We start from the raw sequence: 20,997 nt of genomic DNA, 5'->3' as shown, positions 1-20,997 counted from the left end.
ACTTGTTTTCCAGTTGTTACACAGGGTGTTGAACTGAACTTGAAAAGTTACTTGAAAAGTTTTTTGTACTTATAAATACATGTTGATAATAATAAATGTGGTTAGAACATTCGAGCATTATGTTTGTGTTCAATAACGGTGTGTTTATCCTGGCACTTGTTTTTCCACACAGTGGCCTTTTTTCTAAGTCATCTTTATTTTCTTTGGCAATACCGCAATCATATTGTACCGTGGCTTTAATACCGTGATGATATCGTACCGTGAAATTTTGATATTGTTGCATCCCTAATAATGATGCTAATCCTCATTACTACCTCTCCCTGTCCCTCCATCGCTGTGATCATCGTCTGGCCACCATGATACTGTGGATTTCTGGGCTGGTGTCTTGCTGCTTTTTACTGAGGTCCTTTTTTCCAAGGTGCCGAAATCCACAGAGTCATCTGAAACAGACTGACAGCAAAGTTATTTGTTTAGAGAGATGTCTTCAGGCAGGGCTCCAGACCGCATTTTGCATTGGTTGCACTGGTGCGCCTAACTTTTTTTTTTAGGTGCACCAGCACAAAAATTTGGTGCACCCAAATTCTTATTTTAATTGCATCACCTTAAATGCCATCAGGTCACCTTTAAATCACTTTCCATGACCTTCATATAATGTTAATGATTTTAAAACAAGAATAAGGCTTAGAGAAATGTTTGTCTTTATTTGTAGCATGCTAATACAGGAAAAAAATGAGAGTGTTTTAAGGTGCACTGAAATCTAACATTTTAAACTCAAACACTAAGAAAAAAAAAATTCCAAATCAAAGAGTCTGTTCCTAAAGTGCTTCACTGAACTGAATTGATGTTAATCCATTTTTCTTCATGAGAAGAATTTCTGACCAAAAGTTTGTCAACAGCAACTCCTCTTTGGCAATGTTGGATACAATATCAGTGTTTCCCTGAGGCCTTGTCTGTTTTTGGTGCAATTTAAAGGTTCACCTTTTTTTTAACTGGGCTGAAAAACTGCTTTAAATTTGTTGGACTGGCTGATGCATATGTATGTATAATACATTTTTACACTAAAATATAATATATAATGAGCTGCACGGTGGCGCATCGGTTAGTGCTGCAACCTCACAGCAAGAAGGTCAGCCCTCTGATTCCGATTACCAGCTTGGCCAGTGGGCTTTTCTGTGTGGAGTTTGTATGTTCTCCCGTGCATGTGTGGGTTCTCTCCGGGTACTTCAGCTTCCTCCCACAGTCCAAAAATATGCTCATCAGGTTAATTGGTCACTCGAAATTTTCCGTAGGTGTGAGTGTGTGAGTGAATGTTTGTCTGTCTCCGTGTCAGCCCTGTGATTGACTGGTGACCAGTCCAGGGTGTACCCCGCCTCTCACCCAATGACAGCTGGGATAGGCTTCAGCCACCCATGACCCTGAACAGGAATAGCAGTATAGAAAATTGATGGATGGATTTTATTTCAGGTAACACAATAGAAAGTCACACTATGGAGTATACGTGCCTGGGCCTGGTTATTACTGCCTCAGGTAGGGCCATCAGTTTACTGGGCGATAAACCTGATAGAGCTTCTTGCTCTATAAAAAGGACATATTTGGACTAGAGATAGACCGATATGGACTTTTTAGGGCCGATGCCAGTACCGATTATTAGTAGGCAAGGAGGCCGATAACCAATATCTGGAGCCAATATTTATTTGCAGTCAAAGTGAAAATATTGGCGTAAAAATTTTGAACAGTACAAACTCCAACACTTAACTGCATTCAAATGCCATCAACCATATGTTTGTTAAACAGCTCCCAGGCTTAGCAGTATGTTTTAAAGTTAAATGTTACAGTAAATAAACTTTTCCAAAATTTGAATGTAACTGCAATAAAACTGGACAGACTTGAGTTTGTGCTGCCTTTTACAGGCATGTAATGCAGTTAAATTAATTTTCTGTTTGGTTTTACATGACTGATTTTAAACAACCATTAAGGGCTTCCATAGTGTAGACGGAGAAACTGTGCAGAGACGCATCAATAAGCAGCTCCTGAATGCCCGCTGTTTAAAACATTTCTTATCCTTTTTTTAGGGGCAGAAAAATGTATTGTGTGTGAGAGAGAGAGAGAAAGCGCTGCATGCAAACAGCTTTCACTGCTGATTGGCTGTTTCCCAAGCCATGAATCTGCTTGTAACCAATCAGATGGTACTGTGGCTGGGACTGTGCTGGGGACTGGGAAGTGACTGCAGACCACGGCACAGCTGCATCAGAGCCGAAACAACAGGTTGGAATTGGTTTCATATTGACCGTCGGATTAAAAAATAGGCCGATGCTGATATGCCCCAAAATGCCAAGTATCTGCCCCGATAATCGGCCCAGCCGATCAGTCTATCCCTAATTTGGACATCCCCAAAGAGAAACAGATCCAGAGGATTCTGGGGGGAGAGCGCTACTGTTCACCTGTCAGCCAGCGTGTGACAGCTTGTCACAGTTAGCTGGTGTGAAAAACCATTAAAGATGCTATGAGGAGGATCTGTTTTAATTGAACTGTCCCTCCTCCTTCTGGCCCGGAGTCTCACTTACACCACTGTAAAGATGTGACTTTTAACTAGGCATGTGTTTGTTCTGGAACAAATTTTTGTCTAAGAGAGTTTTTTACCGGACACAACATGACATGGTAAGGTATTTATCAGTAGAGTAGCATGTCTTTTGAAACATAAAAACAAGCAAACGTAAGTTTGTACCCTGCGTTAGTAGCCGACCTTATGTAGGGCTACGCGCAGCCTGGTGCTACGACATATCTATAGGCTAACTTGAAAACTAGCAAACTGTCAGTTCATACAGTAGTTTAGCAGCCATTCATACATAGCGCTGGCAGCCCGGTGCTGTGAGACATGTCGGTAATGTTAGTGAATCCTGGTAATGTCCTACCAGTGCTAATTTACCAAGCAGAGCTAATGTAAACCTCACTCTTCATTTTACTGAAAGACTCAAGTTTGAACAGACCACTGCAGAATAACTGCTGACTGTGGGTTGGAATGAACATTATCACAAACAACTTAGCCCTTTAGCTCGTGCTCTATCACTCTTCTGTTAGGCTTTCTGTCCTTTTTCTGTCTGACAGTTAGGCTCCAGTGTCCACCTTCACTACAAAATTAATCACAGAAATCATTTTCAGCTGAGAAAAACACAGATCTCTCTTCTCACAACTAAACCTTGCCAGCCGGCATGGTGTTGTCATAGAGACTTGGATATGCCATAAATCAATCCAATCCTGCTGGACCTGATCAGGAAGCTACTAAGTAGCATTTTGAAATAACTTATGTTGGCTCTGATAATCTCATTTTAAAGTGTGGATTACGATCGGCATATATTTGGAAGATAGACTTTTTCAAAAACATTTTCAAACTCCTCACAGTCCCTTTAATAAGGTGTTGTGGTGTAACAAAAACCATCTATATCCATGTAAATATGGATTATTGTTAGTTTATTTTTTGTTTCTATTTTATTATTATTGGGGACAGAGCTATGGAATGAATTTCCTACCTTAAATCAAGAGCATTTTTAATTGGTTTGAGAGCAGTATTTTACTGATTTCATGCTCAGATTTTGTGATTTTTTTTTTCTTCAAAACTCTGCTCTTGCGCTCAAATTTGCACTGTGCGTGCTCAAATCATGAGTCAGCCATGTCAGTCATGTCATCTCGTTGCTAGGTGCTGCCCAAGTAGCTGAAACACTGCCCACACTGTCACTGTGTAAACGGGAAACCTGCGTTTTCAGTGGAAACACTGACATCATGCTCCGCTACATGCAACAATACAGTTGTTACGATTGTCGCGGACTACCATGATGTGCTTGTGCTGCTCAATCTGCTGAATCTACTAACTTTATTTCAACGAAATGTGCATCTGTTGCTCCACTTCTGCAATTAGTGTTCGCCAATACACCAGAATATTAGCTCAATTCTACTTTGATGGGGATCTACCAAAAGTGGGTTCTGGACAAGAGAGTTATAGGCCCAACTATAGTCCCGGCACGCTTACTACAGCGTTTTCAGTCCCTCTGTGTTTCTTTGTAAATGCTTTTTTTTCCACTCTGTTTTAGCGTTTTCAGATGAAACGTTGCAGTTTTTTTTACTGTGTTTTAGTGTTTTCGAATGAAACGTTGTGTAAACAGGGCCTTAAGGAGGTGTATTAAAAACTGTGCAATACAACTAATAAATAGTATTATAATCCACCATTGGTACATTAATGGTTTTCACATGTCCTTACCTCCTTTAGAAACAGCTCAAACTGTTCATCCAGCTCCTCCTTGGTCAGTCTGTGAGACATTTTGATGCTGTCAGCCCATCAGCCAAGAAGAAACCGGACAACTAAAAGCAGAAGAAACAAAAAAAAATACATCTTGTATATCTTGTAACTTCAATAAAAAAAAATAAAAAAAAAAAATTCAGCAGAATAAGAGTTGGCAGTCCTTACTACACAAGAGCCTAAATTTGGCTAACTTGAAGGTCATGCATCTATTATATATATTTAAACCAGTGGGTTACAGGGACATTAAAGTTTGTGGGAATATCTTCTGTCATTTATCATGAATACTGAAAAGCTCAAGGGGAAATTAAGTTACTGCAGTTTCCCTAATACACAATAAATTCAGAATTTGAAATAGCAAGTACCAATAAGTGTGAAACATAATCTCAGATTTTCTGTCTGGAGTCAGGCTAAGAGTGTGCCAAGAAGATTACATGTCCTTTTCAGGTTTGGAGAGGGGGATGTACAGTCATCAGTGAGTCGTTTGATGGTCATCATACATATAAGTTGTCATTACACTTCGTAGTATGTTGGCCAAAAGCCATATCCTTCACCACCAAACCCAAATAAATTTAACACCACATACAGGCTAGACCTGCAAGAGCACGCTTCCAGGTTTTCAGAAGAGGAGTGCTGCCTCTGTTGGCTACCAGCACCTTGTTGTCCCTACAGATGTGATTGTACACTAGACAGTAATGAATACAAGTTCACCTCGAACTCCACAAACCACCAGTAAGTCTGTTTTGCTCAGTTGGTATTTTTCACATGGGAACTTGTCGCGGTAAAATCACTTTATGCATCTCATGCCAGTTTTATTTAAAAAATACAGATGTTTTTCAAATGTCTTGGCATTCAGGCAATACTGTTTTTTGGAGCAAGTTCTTCAGCTTCAGATCAAGTGGTAAACTAAGAGGAAGAGGATGAAATAAGTACATGAAAACAAACATCTTATTTGCTGATATAAGATCAAAATTATCCCACACAGCGGAATCCTTACTTTTTCTTTTAATTGTTTTTTGGAATAAAATTTTATTTGAAAGACATCCTCCCTGCCTCAAAAACAAGTGCATTAGCAACATCATCATTTACAACACTTTCACTTAAATTTTCACATGTAAATGTGTGTTCACTTTATTTGTTGACTGCATATCGACTAGAGCTGAAACGATCCCTCGAATAATTTAAGGAACTTAATTAGAAAAAATGCTTGAGGAATTTTCTCTGCCTCGAAGAATCGTTAATTTTTAAAAAAAAGATCAAAGAGTGGTATTTCAAATAAAGCTGACGCTATATTTAGAGTTTTCAGACCCCTCAAGTTACCTCTTTTTCAAAATAGCGACTGACAACAAATCTGCTTCTTTCCTGGAGTTTGGAGACTGATATGAAAGCATGTATTGATCTGCATCAGCTGCTTGTCAACGAGCCGCACGTGCTGAGCCCCTCCCCTACCCAAAATCACTCACACATCACAGACAGACGTCTGGCTCGCAGCAGTCTCTCAGCGCGGTCACACTGGCTATCTGACCTGTTTTCATCCACTCTTCACAGTCCATTTTATTTGATCAGTGTTACCACAAGACTCACTTCTTCTCTTTGGCATCTTTGGAGAGGTGGGCTTTAGCCCTGCACACTTCATACACGCGCATCAACGCAGACATCCCGTATGATCAATGACATACGATCGCTGCGACCGCTTCTCTCAACAGTCATTTTAAACAATAGCTGGAGTGTTAGAGGGCTGTGTCGCACCTAAACCACTTAATATGAGCCTAAAAGTCAGTGAAGTTGTAGCAGTGTTCTCTGCGCCTCATTGTGCAGGCAGGTAGAGTATGGCACAGCTTGGATGGCCAGTGTGACCGCGCAGGAGACTGGGTATGAATGAATAGTGGAGGAAGGTCGATATTTTAAGAGTCAAACCAAACAAAGTTTATTTGTAGTTCTAAACACATTAACAGTGTGCAGTGTTTCCCCTACCATTACATTCAGGGGGTCGGGCCGCCCCTCTGAATGTCAAGTTAATCTTAATTTCCATACAGCGCCAGATCACAGTAGAAGTGATTTAGGCCCCGTTTACACGGAGACTCCCGCAACGATTCTTCCTTTGTGTTTTCAAAAGCCACCCGCGTTTACATGAGGACGGCATGAAAACGATCCGTTCATACGACTCCAGGAGGAGAAGTCTCCTCTTCTGTTCTTTCTTTTTCTGCCGTTTTGTTGTGTGAGACGGTCGGCAATCCAACCATAACGCGCATTACCGCCACCTACTGGCTCAACTGGAAATGTGGCTGAGCGCGGAGCCTTCACATTAAACTGCGAGTGCGCATGCGGTGACGTCAGCGTTTCACCCTGAGACGCTCAGCTCTGTGTTTACACGAAGCTGGATGGAGGAGCGGATTCAGATCTTTCCACTCTGGGGAGCGTTTTCAAAAGTTTGCGTTTTCACTGAAAACGCAACGTGGTCTCGTCTAAACGGAAGGCCAAAACGCAACGAAATGTTTGCGGAAATGTTTGCGGAAATGTTTGCGGAAATGTTTGCGGAAATGTTTGCATCGTGTAAACGGGGCCTAAGGCCCCGTTTACACGACGCCGAAAACGGTCGATTCCGCAAACATTTCGTTGCGTTTTGGCCTTCCGTTTAGACGAGACCACGTTGCGTTTTCAGTGAAAACGCAAACTTTTGAAAACGCTCCCCAGAGTGGAAAGATCTGAATCCGCTCCTCCATCCAGCTTCGTGTAAACACAGAGCTGAGCGTCTCAGGGTGAAACGCTGACGTCACCGCATGCGCACTCGCAGTTTCAGGGGAAGGCTCCGCGCTCAGCCACATTTCCAGTTGAGCCAGTAGTTGGCGGTAATGCGTGTTATGGTTGGATTGCCGACCGTCTCACACAACAAAACGGCAGAAAAAGAAAGAACAGAAGAGGAGACTTCTCCTCCTGGAGTCGTATGAACGCGGATCGTTTTCACGCTGTCCTCATGTAAACGCAGGTGGCTTTTGAAAACGCAAAGGAAGAATCGTTGCGGGAGTCTCCGTGTAAACGGGGCCTTAGAGTTCCCTCTCTCATACATCAGGTCAATACCTTGTTATTTTTAATATAACATCTAAATAACCTTACGTTATTTATCTCATTTTTATGATGGGATGTCGTTTTTACATCGTTGGGTTCAATTTCTCCCTGCAGAACTTCACTGTGCACAAAAGCGCGCGTGATCTTTAGCGCACGGCGAAGTTCTGCTCTAATGCATTTAACAGACACAGAAACACGTGCTCGCATTAACACACACAGACAAGTTCATTTTCTATAGAGGACAAATAAACCACACCACCACAAGAAACATCTCCCAACCCTTTCTCTGTAAAAATACCACACTTGTTCTATTGCACTTGCACCCCCCCAAGATACCCGCTTTTTGACCCTTATACAATGTTATTCCTCTCTCCTTCAGTGTCAACAACCGTTACATACAAATGACTTGTTATGAAAATTAGTCTATTACTCATTGAGTTTTGATTACTCATTGAGTGTCGACAAGTTGCTGGCAGCCAACAGAGGCTGCTCTCCTTTCCTAAAAACCTAGAAGTGTGTTTTCGCCCTCCAAGCCCCGTCCCCAATCCCTTTCCCCAATCCCTTTCCCCACCCCTCCCAACCCTGAATGCCAAAACACTGGCAGTAAGTTGAAACTGAGGGGTTGTATACACGACACAGTTTTAGGGTGAAATGCAAAAGCATTTTTGCGTTTCGGCCTCACTTTTACTCGGAAACGGTGTTTAAGCCGACCTAAATCGCAAACTTTATAAAACGGCCCCCAAAGTGAAATCTTTCTAAAATGATGCCGACACCATTGTCATGTAAACAGTTAGCCTGGGTTTTCAGTGGAAACGCTGACATCATGCTCCACTTTGTGAAAGTGCACAAACAGTACAACAGTACCGTTATGATCGTCGCAGACTACCATGTTGTGTTTGTGCTGCTCAATCTGCTTCATCTGTTGAATGTCTTTCAACAAAATTCGCATCTGTTGCACCACTTTTACATTTAGTATTTACCAATACACCAAAATATCAGCTCAATTCTGCTTCGGTGGAGATCTCCCAAAAGTGGGTTCTGGACAAGAAAGTTATGGCCCCAACCAGAGGCCTGGCATGCTTACTACAGTATTTTCAGCCCCTTGGCGTTTCTGTGATTTTTCTTTTTTTTTTTTCACTGCGTTTTAGAATTTTCGGATGAAACGTTTTCGTATAAACGGCCTAAAAAAAGAGAACTGAAACTGAAAACCTGTGACGCAAAAAAAAAAAAAAAAAAAGATATCTGAATATTGGCATTGAATAAACACATCCTCATCCTAAAAACCCTGAAAAAAAACTAAAAATTCTCTTTTTTAATGTCTATTTTATTTCTCAATTCAACATTTTACAATGCCAATACTTGTTTCAAATTTAATTCAACTTTTTCTACAATACCAAGTTTCTTTTCCAATACCAAATCTTACTGTCAGTGTTCTGGCTCCGTACTTGACCATAATATCCTGCTTATAGTAGGAGGATCGTTTAGTCGGTGACAGAGATTAGTGAAAACCATACGTTAAGCATTACTAACAAAAGTATCTTTCATCGAATCCGTCCTAGTAGACCAAATGAAATAAGAATGAATGACAGATAAGCTTAATACGAACTGCTTAACAGAAATGAACTGTACCTCAAAACTGAACTGAGCATACAACGGGCTGACGTTTGTTTCAATGATGAAGCGTTTGAACGAACTAATTCCGATTTTACCTTTCAAAACACAACCGTATCCCAAGTCGTCCACCAAGACGCTTACTAACTCGGTAAAAATCGCTACACATTGTAGATAGGGTTTTAATTTGAACTGATTCTTAGTGGATATACGCAGCGAATACGTCGGTCTATGATTTTAGACAAGAAATTTGTACCGTAAAAGACGCTGACGGTTTTGTTTTGAAAGGAGTTTTACTCCTTTTTATGGTGTTCCGGGAGTTCACATACAAGAGCTGTTTCCTTAGCGAGTAACACAATTGGGTAAAATCGTGAGCTTCCTTCCCTACCGACATTAAAATAAAGCGCTACAGTTTTTTCATTACCATAGAAATGAACATATAAGTACAGAACTTACAACAGCTGTTTGTTTCAGTCATTCTTTCTGTAGATCACTTGTTGAACATCTCTTTCTTTGACTGGTTGTTTGGAGTGTCTGAGCGGTTCCTTCTTCTTCTTCTTCCTCTTTTGGTTCAATGGCGGTTGGCAACCAACTGAAGGGCGCATTACCGCCACCTACTGGACTGGAGTGTAGAGCAGGATATGCATTCGATGACAAAAAAAAAAGTATCCTAAACTCGTTCCATCAGCTGCGTTTCCTTTAAAAACACAAGTACATCATGCTGTTTCTCCCATGTCCCCAGAATCTTTTGTAAAGTGAATTCTATCTTTGCTTTCTCAAACTTGTCCATTAACTTCCGTCTTTGTCTTTCATAGGATCCACACTCCATAAGCACATGTTTTATGGTCTCTGGCTGACTGCAGTGCTGACACAGTCCAGTCGGATGTTTCCTGAATATATATAGCATATTATTTAACCCAGAGTGCCCTATCATGAGCTGAGTTATAGCTGCTTCTTCTTTTGAGTTCCTGCCCCTTTTTCTGTACTCACTTGCTTTTGGATACTGTATAGATGTCGCCCTGTATCATTTATGTCCCAATAGTCTTGCCAGGTTTTGTTTGTTTTTCCTTTAATGATTGCTTTACTCTCAACTTTGCTTAATCCAACTTGTAATTCTATTGTTTGCCTGTTACAGTTTTTCTCGATTGTTTACACACATTTTCTGAAAGGATGCCTCATATTCTCAGAACTCTACACACAAATCCAAAAAATCACTCACACATTTCTCAAAACCCCTCAATTCTCCTGCAAAATGAAACTTTACATCCAAAACAGTCTTTATTCTTCTCAAAATGGTGTTTTGTCTCCAAATGACACACACAAACCACTATATGAACAAACAATTATATGAACCAGTTGAACACTGATGTGCTCAGTGTAAAACACTGTAATTACATAATATTCATCATGACTCAGGCCTTGTTGTGTTCGGTGTGACACTTCTTGCAAAATATTTTAGAATAGTTTTTTTGTTTGTTTTTTTTTTTTGACTCAGAACACAAAATGGCTGATGATGTTCCTTCCCCTTCTACGTCTTTTTGTGAGGTTGAATCCAACCTCATCAATAAAGACAAACTGGTGCTCCACTGCAGCCACCTCTAGCTCAAGGACTCTCTGAAACACACAGGATAATATCAGAAATAGACATGGAGTGGTCACTATGTGAAATACATTCATTGTGATTCCAATACTAAAACATGTATAATATTTACAGTTTTCAGGGTATGCATCAGTTACAGGATTGTAGAGGACTTACTTGCACATAGTCATATCGCAGTTCTTTGACTCTGTCTGAATTGCGTTCAAATGGAACTCTGTAGACTTGTTTCATCTTCAGAGAATTTCTTCGCAAGACACGGTCCAGAGTGGATAAACTTATTTTATCAACATTTGGAAAAATGTCATTGTTTTCTAGTACTTTTCTTTGGATTTGTTGTAATGTAATGGCATTATTCTCGAGGACCATGTTCACAATTTGATTTTCCTGTTCAGGAGACAGTAGACGCTCCCCACCTCCTCTTGATGGTCGTCTTTCAGCTCTGCAATACAGAGAGTGAAATATTGAATACTGTGTTGAATTGCAGTACAACAATTTTCTAATACTAGTAAGACTAAATTTCTTACCTATTTTCATTTTGGAAAGTCCGGATGATGGATGCTACTGTGTATCCGCTCAAATTTGGCTGCACCCTTTGCCCAGCCTCCCTCATTGTTAGACCATGGTTTACCACATGGTCAACCAAAGTGGCCCTGATCGCATCAGAGATTATGGCCCTCGTCCTCCTCGTCCTCCGCATCCTCCTCTCATTCTTACACCTTTTGTGTGGTGTGTGTGTGTGTGTGTGTGTGTGTGTGTGTGTGTGTGTGTGTGTGTGTGTGTATGTGTGGAGCAGAGGAGTGAAGAGTGTGTCTATTGCAAGAGCTTATTTTTAAGGCTTTGGACCTTCTTTAGTAGTTTTGTTCCATCCAGTTCCAAAAAAAGCCTTTGAAATGCTTCAAATGTGTTCTTCAGCTGCTTCGGATATTCGAGGTTGAGGGTGTATATCAGTCCAATCAGCAGTACACATGCCCTTGTTCAGCTTCCACATCCTTCCATCACTCGGTTCCCCTCTATCACAATAGATACCTTTGATGGATCCTCCTCAGCCATGATACTGTGATACATCACGATCACCTTCAATTTTTTGTCTGTGTAGTCCTCACTTGCTGGATGTTAGAAAGTAAGAAACAAAAGGCATACTCATTTTTAATTTAAGTATATTATTTAAGATGCTGTTGCCATTGTGGTGCAGATTTCAAAAGAGTCCTATTTACCACATTACTTCAAGGATGGAACAACATCTAAGGAGAACAACACAGAGGATTGTCCAAGCAAACTCTGCTTGACTGCCCTGTGGTTCTATATCCCTTTCTATAACCCTCTATAGAGAATAACATCATAGCATGTTGCATCATGATGTTTCTTTGGTCTTGTTTTGGGTCTCTCCCTGGCAGGTTAAATTTTCCAAAACTCAATACATTTCACTTTATCTTGAAGTGTAGAACAGGGCAGAGATGAAAAAATTAGAAAAGAGAGGAGAGCAAAGTAGAACAGAGCAGAGGAGAGGAGAGGTAAAGAAACAAGAGGAGACCAGAGCAGACCAGAGCAGAACAGAGCAGAACAGAGCGAAGGAGAGGAGAAGAAAAGAGAGGAGAGCAGAGAGGAGAAAGAAAAGAAAAGAGAGGAGAGCAAATTAGAACAGAGCAGAGGAGAGGAGAGGCAAAGAAACAAGAGGAGACCAGAGCAGACCAGAGCAGAACAGAGCGAAGGAGAGGAGAAGAAAAGAGAGGAGAGCAGAGAGGAGAAAGAAAAGAAAAGAGAGGAGCAGAGGAGAAAGAAGAAAAAAAAAAGAGGCGAGCAGAACAGAGCAGAAGAGATGAGAACAGAACAGAGCAGAAGAGAAGAGAGGAGAAAAGGAGAGAGCAAAGGAGAGGAGAGAGAAGAGAAGAAAATAGGAGAGCAGAAAAAAGCAGAAGAGACAAGAGAAGATTAAAGGAAAGCAGAACAGAGCAGAGGGAAAAATAAGGAAAGAGGAGAGCAGAGGAGAGGAGAGCAGATAAGGAGAGAGGAGAGGAGAGCAGAACATGGCAAAAGACAGGAAAAAGAAGAGAAGAGGAGAACAGAACAGAGGAAAGGAGTGGTGAAGAGAAGAAAAGAGGAGAGCAAAGCAAAGCAGAGCAGAAGTGAAGAGGAGAGGAGAGGAGAGGAGAGGAGAGGAGAGGAGAAAAAGAGAAGAGAGTGGAACAGAAAAAAGTAGAGGAGAGGAGAAGAAAAGACAAGAGAGGGTCGCTACTTCGGCTTGAGAAGGTTTTTTTTAAATCATTTTATCTGAGATTACCTTTGCATTGTTTTTCTTTTTTTTACTTCACTGAGTCGTTGAAGCCTCTCTTTTTCCAGTGTGTCTGGCCTTCCGCCAATAGGATGTGGAGGGAGGTAATTAACCTCAGCTTTTTGGGGGCTTTTTCACTTCTTTTTGAGGGGACTGCCACACCTTGATGCTTTCTCTTTAACGTATTGACCTCAATTTCTGGGTAAGTATATTTTCGAAGATTTAAGCTTGGCTCGGTAATTGTGCATCTTATATTTTATGCGCTGTTGCCAGCCACATAACCCTGAAAACGATCCTGGCTCTTTGGGACATTGAAACTTGGCAACCAGAGCTTCAGCCACTGATAAGATCTGCAGATTTGATGGGTAAGCAGTGTAGGAAAAAATCACTTTCAAAATATCTTGCAGTATTGCTGATTTAACGCTCGCATCCATGAAGAGTCTTCCAGTGTCATGGTACGATTTGTTTGCCTCTGCGAGGATTAGTTCTACGTCTTGGGAAAACTCTGGTACTTGAAATGGCACTGGCCATGCAGAAGAGCGACATCAATCAATCAATCAATATTTATTTATTTATAGAGCCCTTTACAGAACCAAAGAGGCCCCCAAAGTGCTTTACAGTAGTGGTTCAGGATAAAAGGAACGATACATAAAAAAGGAGAGATACATAAAAAATGCAAGGGGGGGAGTGTGTATAAGGGTGCATAAAAGCCATAAGGAAGAGATAAAACAAGTTAAAAACTAAAAAGAGCACGGTACCTAAAAGCCTCAGTCAGGGTTAAAAGCCATTCTAAAAAGGTGGGTTTTAAGTTTAGATTTAAAAAGACCAAAGTCTGTGGTGGTGCGGATGTCTGGGGGCAACTTGCTCCACAAAGAAGGTGCGGCGATGGAAAAGGAACATGACATGAATCAGGGAGAATAATGGTATCCCTGGAACTTGACGATGCACAGTCTGACACCTGAGGATGCTTCATCATCGGCGGGCCAGATGTCAGTGTCAGTATTACTTGCAGGATGGGTGCTCACTGAACTTGGAGAGCTGAATGTACATGATGGTCCTGTTTCGTATACTGGTTGTAGGTCCAAGATGATGACCGGCTCTTTCAGGATCACTGTGGCCCTGTCATTCAAGTCAGCAGTTGAGGTGACACTGAAAAACTGATTGTCAAAGTCTTTAGTAGCCCAAACTCCCCTGGCAACTGGAAAGTTTCAGCAACTATGGAAACTAGATCTTCCACTGTATTTGGAATTCCTGTTGGAAGTGTCAACTTTTGAATGTTGTGCTCTTCTAAAATGACTCTAAACTGGACCACCATTGTTGTTTGGGTGTTTCCTCAGCTGTAGAGACAGAGAAAGAAAAAAATTGTGACAGGTATTAATAATTGATGAACTTCCTAAAGTTTTGCATGTCGACATTTTTGTTTGATGTTAACTGTACTCTACAGAAGTTACATTTTTTTTTAAGAATACCGCCTTAAATTATTATTATTTTTTCCAATTTAGAACAATGACTTTAAAAAGGTAAATTGGTTTGTTTTACTAAATAACTCACAAAATAGTCTGAATAATATGAATTTTAAAAAAAAAAGAGATAAAATTGTGATTATGATTTTGTGAAGTAAAAAATTGTGTTATCAATTTTTTTCCATATCGCCCACTCCTACCTCATGCCTATGTACAGGATACAGGGGCGGGGTGGTTCAGCTCCAGAACTGGTCAATGAGTGGTCTGCTTTTAGGACTGATGAGAGAACCTGGAGAAGAGAAGAGAGGGCAAATAGTTAGGGTCCACATATACGGACTCTGTCTGCAACAGAAATAAGAACTAAAATTAAAAAAATTCCACAAGAGAAATGATCAGACATGATATGGCCTAAAAACCAGGCTTTAGGCCGGACAGTCCGGATATTCAATGCCCTGTCCAGCGCAGCATCAAGCCGGACGCGCATTTGTCCTCCTTTTTGAGGCACTAGGCTTTTGTCCATTCGGAATTAAACGAGGTCTTGTGTTTTGAAATGATGCTAACTTTCTGTCAATTCCATCATGTAGCAGCACATTGACCCTTGTTTCTTTTTTAACCAATGACAAGCAGATCCTTATCTGACTGTGACACCGCTCTTAGCCAATCATTTGATATGTTACTGCGTTGGATGCATTTTCTACGATTGGCTATTATGCTGCAGCCCAGGAAAGATGAAAAAACTCCGCTCTTCAAGCCTTGTGTATAGAGTATCTTTGCCTAGTGCCTCAAAAAGGAGGATTAATGCTTGATGCTGCGCCGGACAGGGCATTGAAAATCCGGACTGTCCGGTCTAAAGCCGGACAACTGGTCACCCTGGTGATGATCCATAATAGGAAGAGGTGCTGAGATAAAGCAACATCAATTGACTGCTTTGTATATATAAAACACATTTTCTACAGATTTTGCAAACGTTTACCCCAGATGAATCTTTGAGTATGCTATTTACGTAACTCAACTTCTTCTCCTCTTTTTTTGGCCAACGCACACATAGTCAATGCCCGTCATCGCCTCCTGCAGTCAAATGGTCACAGATTTCGGTGCAACACCATTCAGGCATCTAGCTGCAAGTAATTGTTTATTTCGTCCACTAGATGTCACAGTTGTGCCGTGTAGCACCGCTGAAGGAACAGAGGTACAAGGGAAATTTTAGAAGACAATCCATGTGTTTTACTGTCTTCTTACAGTGAATAAATGCTGGAGGAACTGTGAATATGTCAGCTCCCTCCATGTGCCAATCATCGCACGTTTCACAGACCTTCAAAACATTTTATTGCTCCATCATCCCTTGTGGCAAGTGTTTCAAGTCAAATTAAGATTTTTTTTCTAGGAGGAACTAAAAAGAGAATTTCTTCAGAGGCTTCTGATTAAACTTTCTCAAGTCACACAAAAATTGCCCCTCAATGTGGACTATTTCCAGTTTGTTGTCAACCAGGAGATGCAACTTTTTAGAACATTGTCCAGCCAGGTTGAGATGCCAGAGAATATCACCCATGCTTTTACTGAGCCGTTTAGTGCTGCACAAAGTCTGATCAGTGAGACGAGGGAGTTAAAAATACTGACATAGATAGCACGATGCATGTTCACTATCAGGGGGTGTAGCAGGGGCAGTTTCCTGACAGGAAAGAGGGTGCACAATCAACAATATTTAAGTATTTTTGTATAATTTCAGTAAAAAAAAAATCATCCATGGAAAAAAAAAATGCACTGTGAGAATTTGAAGTTAATTGTACTTTTTCTCTAATAGAATAGAACATCTGTGGCGAGACGCAAGGATGGCTGTAACAAATGTGCACTATAAGACTCTTCACAGCCTTGAAGATGAAGGTCTGCTAGATCCCTCTGATAGCATCCACCTCTTCTGTGTCCAGCATGTTTTCCTTACGCATCTACAAAGGGACCTTGATGTCTTCAGGTCCGGTTGGGAATATCACTTGCTAAGAACAGAACAACAACTGTGGACAGTGGGACTCCTCCAGAATCCCATAGATACACTGAACTTGGCACTGGTACTAAGTAAGTACGATTTCCAGGAGCACCTTGTACTGTGTGTTGTAGTTCTGAGTAGCATTGCTCCAGGTATATCTCCAAAACTTGACTCCCCATGCGTTTGACCATTTCACCACCTTTCCAACTACTTCTTGAATCCTTTCTTGGATAAATTTAAGATTTTTCCCTCTTTTCCATAATACCCATCATCAGCAAATAATGATCTTCCAATATCATAATTCACATCATCAAAAACATCATTAATCATAATAGAGAATAATATTGGGCTAATTACACTTACCTGGGGCACTCCGTTATCCACCTGATGTTTAGTGGAAAGCCTAGCTCCAACTTTAACTTGTATATATCTATTAAATAAGAAATCTTGTATCCACTTAAAAGTTCTTCCGTTAATTCCAACTTTTCTTATCTTAATCATTAATCCTTCTTTCCATACCATGTCATATGCTTTTTCTATATCGAAAAATACAGCCAGAACATATTCCTTATTAACTTGTGCTTTCCTTATCTCTGTTTCTAAACTGATTACCGGATCCATAGTTCACCTCCCTTTCCTGAATCCACTCTGGTAAGGAGATACTAGACCTTTACTTTCAATATAAAAAGTCAACCTGTTAGTAATCATCCTTTCCATGACTTTACACACATGTGAAGTAAGGGCAATTGGTCTATAATTATTAGGGTTGGAAGGGTCCTTCCTTCGTTTAACTATTGGTACAATCACTGCTTCTTTCCAACTTATTGGCAATCTACCTTCTTCCCATATTTTATTATACATACCTAATATCTTATTTTCCATCTGAATTCCTAAATGTTTTAACATTTCATAACAAATCTGATCTTTTCCCGGAGCTGTTAATCCCGTTCTTGCTAATGCCCTCTTAATTTCTTGTATTGTGAAAGGAGCATCCATCACACTACATGTGCACTCACTTTTCCTTAAAAATCCAAGATATGCTTTTTTAGTTTCTTCTCTCCCCCTTTTCCCATCTTCTGATAAATTATGGATTTTAGTAAATGATTTTACCCAAATTTCAGCCTTGTCCTCATTTGTCACTGCTGTTTGTTCACCAACTTTTAACACTGGATATTGCCATTCTTTCCTAATGCCCCTCATCCTTTTAATCATTCCCCAAACACTACTTATGGGGGTCGAACGACCGATTTTATTACAAAATTTCTTCCAGCTTTCCCTATTAGCTTGTTTGATAATTTTCCTTGCTTGTGCCTGAGCTTTTTTTATATTCAATTAATTTCTCCATATTATGATTTCATTTTAGATTTTTAAATGCTTTATTTCTAACCTTTATAGCTTTACTGCACTCCTCTGTCCACCATGGAACTGTTGCCCTCTTCATGTTTCCTTTGCTTCATGGTATTGATGTTTTTGCTGCTTTAATTATAATCTCTCTGTATTTTTATCAACATCTTCAATATCTTTACTTAAGTCTAGTGAGTTACTTTCCTGTTCACATGCATATTCAAACTTATCCCATTTAGCTTTGCTAAATATCCACCTTGCTTCTCTGTCTTCTTCTGTATTTCTTTTATCCATAAGAATTGAACATAGAATTGGATAGTGATCGCTCCCAACTGTTGATTCTTCCCATAATTCCCACTCACACATCCTCGCCACCCCTTGTGAAACCAGTGTTAAATCTAGTGCTGAACTTTTGCCTGCATTTACATCAATTCTTGTTCCCCTTCCATCATTTAAACACTCCAAATTGGAATCTTCAAGTAGCTGTTCTAATACCTCACCATTTGAATCAGTCTTTCCTCCTCCCCACAAGGTGCTATGTGAATTAAAATCCCCACAACAAATAACGTTACCCCTAGTTAGTTCTTGAATTCTCCTTAACTTATTCATTTCTATCTTCCTACATGGATTGTAGTAATTAATAACAATAAATTGTCCGAAGTTTGTCCACATTTCTATTGCAATATACTCATCCTCCTTTCCTTTAGTAACAATACTAAAAGGAATATCTTTCTTAATAAATGTGGCACAACCTCCTCCTACCCCCTCCTCTCTGTCCAATCTAACTGATATGTAATTATTGTTTCCGTAGTTTAGATGTGGTTTCAACCATGTTTCTTGAATACAGATAATATCAGGAGTATTTGGTATAGTTTCAATGAATTTTTTAAACTCTTGTCCATTTGCTATCAAACTTCGAGCATTACACTGTAAAAATAAAACTATTTAGTCCTATCCAACCGAAGCTGTTTCTTGGCTGGCCTGGGAGCAAAGGTCACTCCGCACCTCCTCCCATGTTAATTCCTTGATATCAAGATGGTTGGCAGCTGCTTTCACTACAATTTGTATTCTTTCTGTTTTTTGGCTTGAGTTTCTTCTGGTTTTCTTGCTCTTCTTTGATTTACTGTCCACACTGCTTCAGGATATGAAACCTTGTTTTCTACTCTGGTCTGTTGAATCTCCTCCTCTCTTTTCATCACATCACATCCCCCATATGCTACGCTGTGACTACCTCCACAGTTACTTCATTTTGGTTCTTTGTCTCTTCCACATTTTCCATATTAATGATCCCCTCCACATCTAGCGCACCTTCTTTTTTCTTCACATGCATTGGCAGTATGACCAAATCTCTGGCAGTTGTAACATCTGAGAGGTTTTGGAACAAACTCTCTCACTGGGTATGTGAGAAATCCTAACACCACTTTCTGAGGCAAAATCTCTTCCTCAAATTCTTCCTCAAATTCTTCTTCAATTCTCTATGGAAGGAAGCAACATACAAATGTAAGTTCCATGCACATGTGCCTGCATAAACACTGTTAAACTAACACAAATATTTCATGATTGTCATGCAGGTGTTCACAACTTTAGACATGTCATTGCCTTGCATTTACTCAGACAGTTTGTGTTTTTTTGAGTGTTTTATATTAACAGGGACTGTCACAAAAACACAAAAACAAAAGAATTCATTAGTCTTCAATAAAAAAAGAAATGCAGCCAAAGACACGTAGGAGTAAGGGGCCCCAGGTCCTGCCCCCTGCACTTGGCCAGGGGGTGTCTAGCAGCCTGTGGGCCTTAGACCCTAGCTCCCTGGGGCACTCACCCCGCAGTGTTGGGGGTCTGCCTACGGCCTCCCTGAGCCTCCTCTCCTTTCCTCCTCCTAGGTTGGCGCATTGCTGTCTCTGTGGTGGACTGTCTGGGTTCTGTGCTCTGTTGTGGCTTCTAAACTGTTCTGTATTGTTCAATTTCAATAACTCACTTTTTGAGGGGCCTGATCTCTGTTTTTGCTTTTTTTTGTCGAACTGTTACAACTTACCCCAGCATGTGTTACAACCTACCCCAGTAGTGGGGATGGTTGTAACAAAGGACCACCATGTATTTGACATCACCTGTTGAGATCTGTGATATTCCTGCAGAGGTCTGAATGCCAGTTGTAGTAAACAAATGTGGGTACTTTGCATTAATGTTTGAGAACTCTGACTCAAAAATTCAGTGAGTTGGGTGTGCTGAAGCAAAAAGTGTTCCAACCATACCTGGTCTCCCCCATTATTTTCTACATTGTAGATGAAAGACATCTAAGCTAAGAATGAACACGGATGTATTTATGTAATCAACTAAAAACTGTAAAACAAACTAGAATACGTCTAATATTTTAGATTCTTCAAACTAGTCACCCTTTACATTTTTGGTGACTGCTATGACCACTTGCTATTTTCTCATCAGCTCCATAAAGTAGTCACTTGAAATTGTTTTTAATCAACAGGTGAGCCTTGCCAAGGGTTCATTTGTAAAAATGTCTTTCCTTCTTCTCTTGTTTGAGACCTTTGCTGTAGTATACAGAAAATATTGCTGTTCATCTTCTTTTCCAACCCATAATGTGGCAAGAACCACTAAGTAAAGAAAAACTGCTGTTCATAATTATTTTGAAACATGAAGGTCAGTCAGTCCAGAAAACTTAAACAACTCAAGTGCAGTCATAAAACCAAATAATGCCACGATGAAAACTGACTTGTGACAACCTGCCCAGAAAAGAATGACCAGGAGCACCTCTGCTTCAGAGGGTAAGTGAAACCCCAAATTACCAGCACCAGGAATTAGACAAAGCGATATGACCTGTGTAATTCGGATCTCATCACCGCTCAGTCCCACAAATCTTTATAGGTTGTAAACCATTTATTGTCTAAGACCGCATTTACATAGGTGGTACGCATTCCGGAGAGGGGTATGAACAGGTGTTGTGCCAAAAAGAGACTGCCCCTGAGGGGAACACGATTGTCCGTGTTGCTCTATCTCTCTACTACTCGGATGCGCTGTGCTGATGCGCTGTGCTGATGCGCTGTGCTGATGCGCTGTGCTGATGCGCTGTGCTGATGCGCTGTGCTGATGCGCTGTGCTGATGTTTTCAAATTTCACTTAAAGACTTAATGAAGTGATTTTTGTATAATATGGGACCTTTAACCCATAAACGTTTTAGCCTATATTAACCATCCAGTAGTTTCAGTTTCAATGAATTATGAAGATGAATAAATTAACACATAAACAGGCAACGTGAAATACAAGAAGAAGAACCAGAAGCTGCGCAGCTCCAAACCTCAGGAGCATTAAGCCCGTATGGAAAGCAGGCATACATCCTGTAGTGGGTATGCTGGAAGGTTT

The 20,997-nt window shown here is 40.5% G+C and overlaps 1 protein-coding gene across 1 annotated transcript in view; it reads right to left on the bottom strand.

The window, feature by feature from the left end:
* The window catches only part of cep162 (centrosomal protein 162), a 45,864-nt gene extending 36,315 nt beyond the window's left edge, over window positions 1-9,549 (bottom strand). Inside the window, exons 1-3 of the mRNA XM_074683155.1 lie at window positions 9,425-9,549; window positions 4,253-4,353; window positions 315-450 (exon numbers count right to left, since the gene is read on the bottom strand). Coding sequence (XP_074539256.1) covers window positions 315-450; window positions 4,253-4,312 — 196 coding nt within the window. The 5' untranslated portion in view covers window positions 4,313-4,353; window positions 9,425-9,549. The remainder of the gene's footprint in view (window positions 1-314; window positions 451-4,252; window positions 4,354-9,424) is intronic.
* Window positions 9,550-20,997: the final 11,448 nt, after the last annotated feature.

Source organism: Halichoeres trimaculatus, unplaced genomic scaffold (genome assembly GCF_033239565.1).
Source record: "Halichoeres trimaculatus isolate MK-OKI-2021-1 unplaced genomic scaffold, fHalTri1.1 fHalTri1_scaffold_12, whole genome shotgun sequence".
In the NCBI taxonomy this organism is placed as follows: Eukaryota; Metazoa; Chordata; class Actinopteri; order Labriformes; family Labridae; genus Halichoeres; species Halichoeres trimaculatus.
Note: the sequence above shows the minus strand (reverse complement) of the source record. Positions and strands in the feature narration are given on the sequence as shown.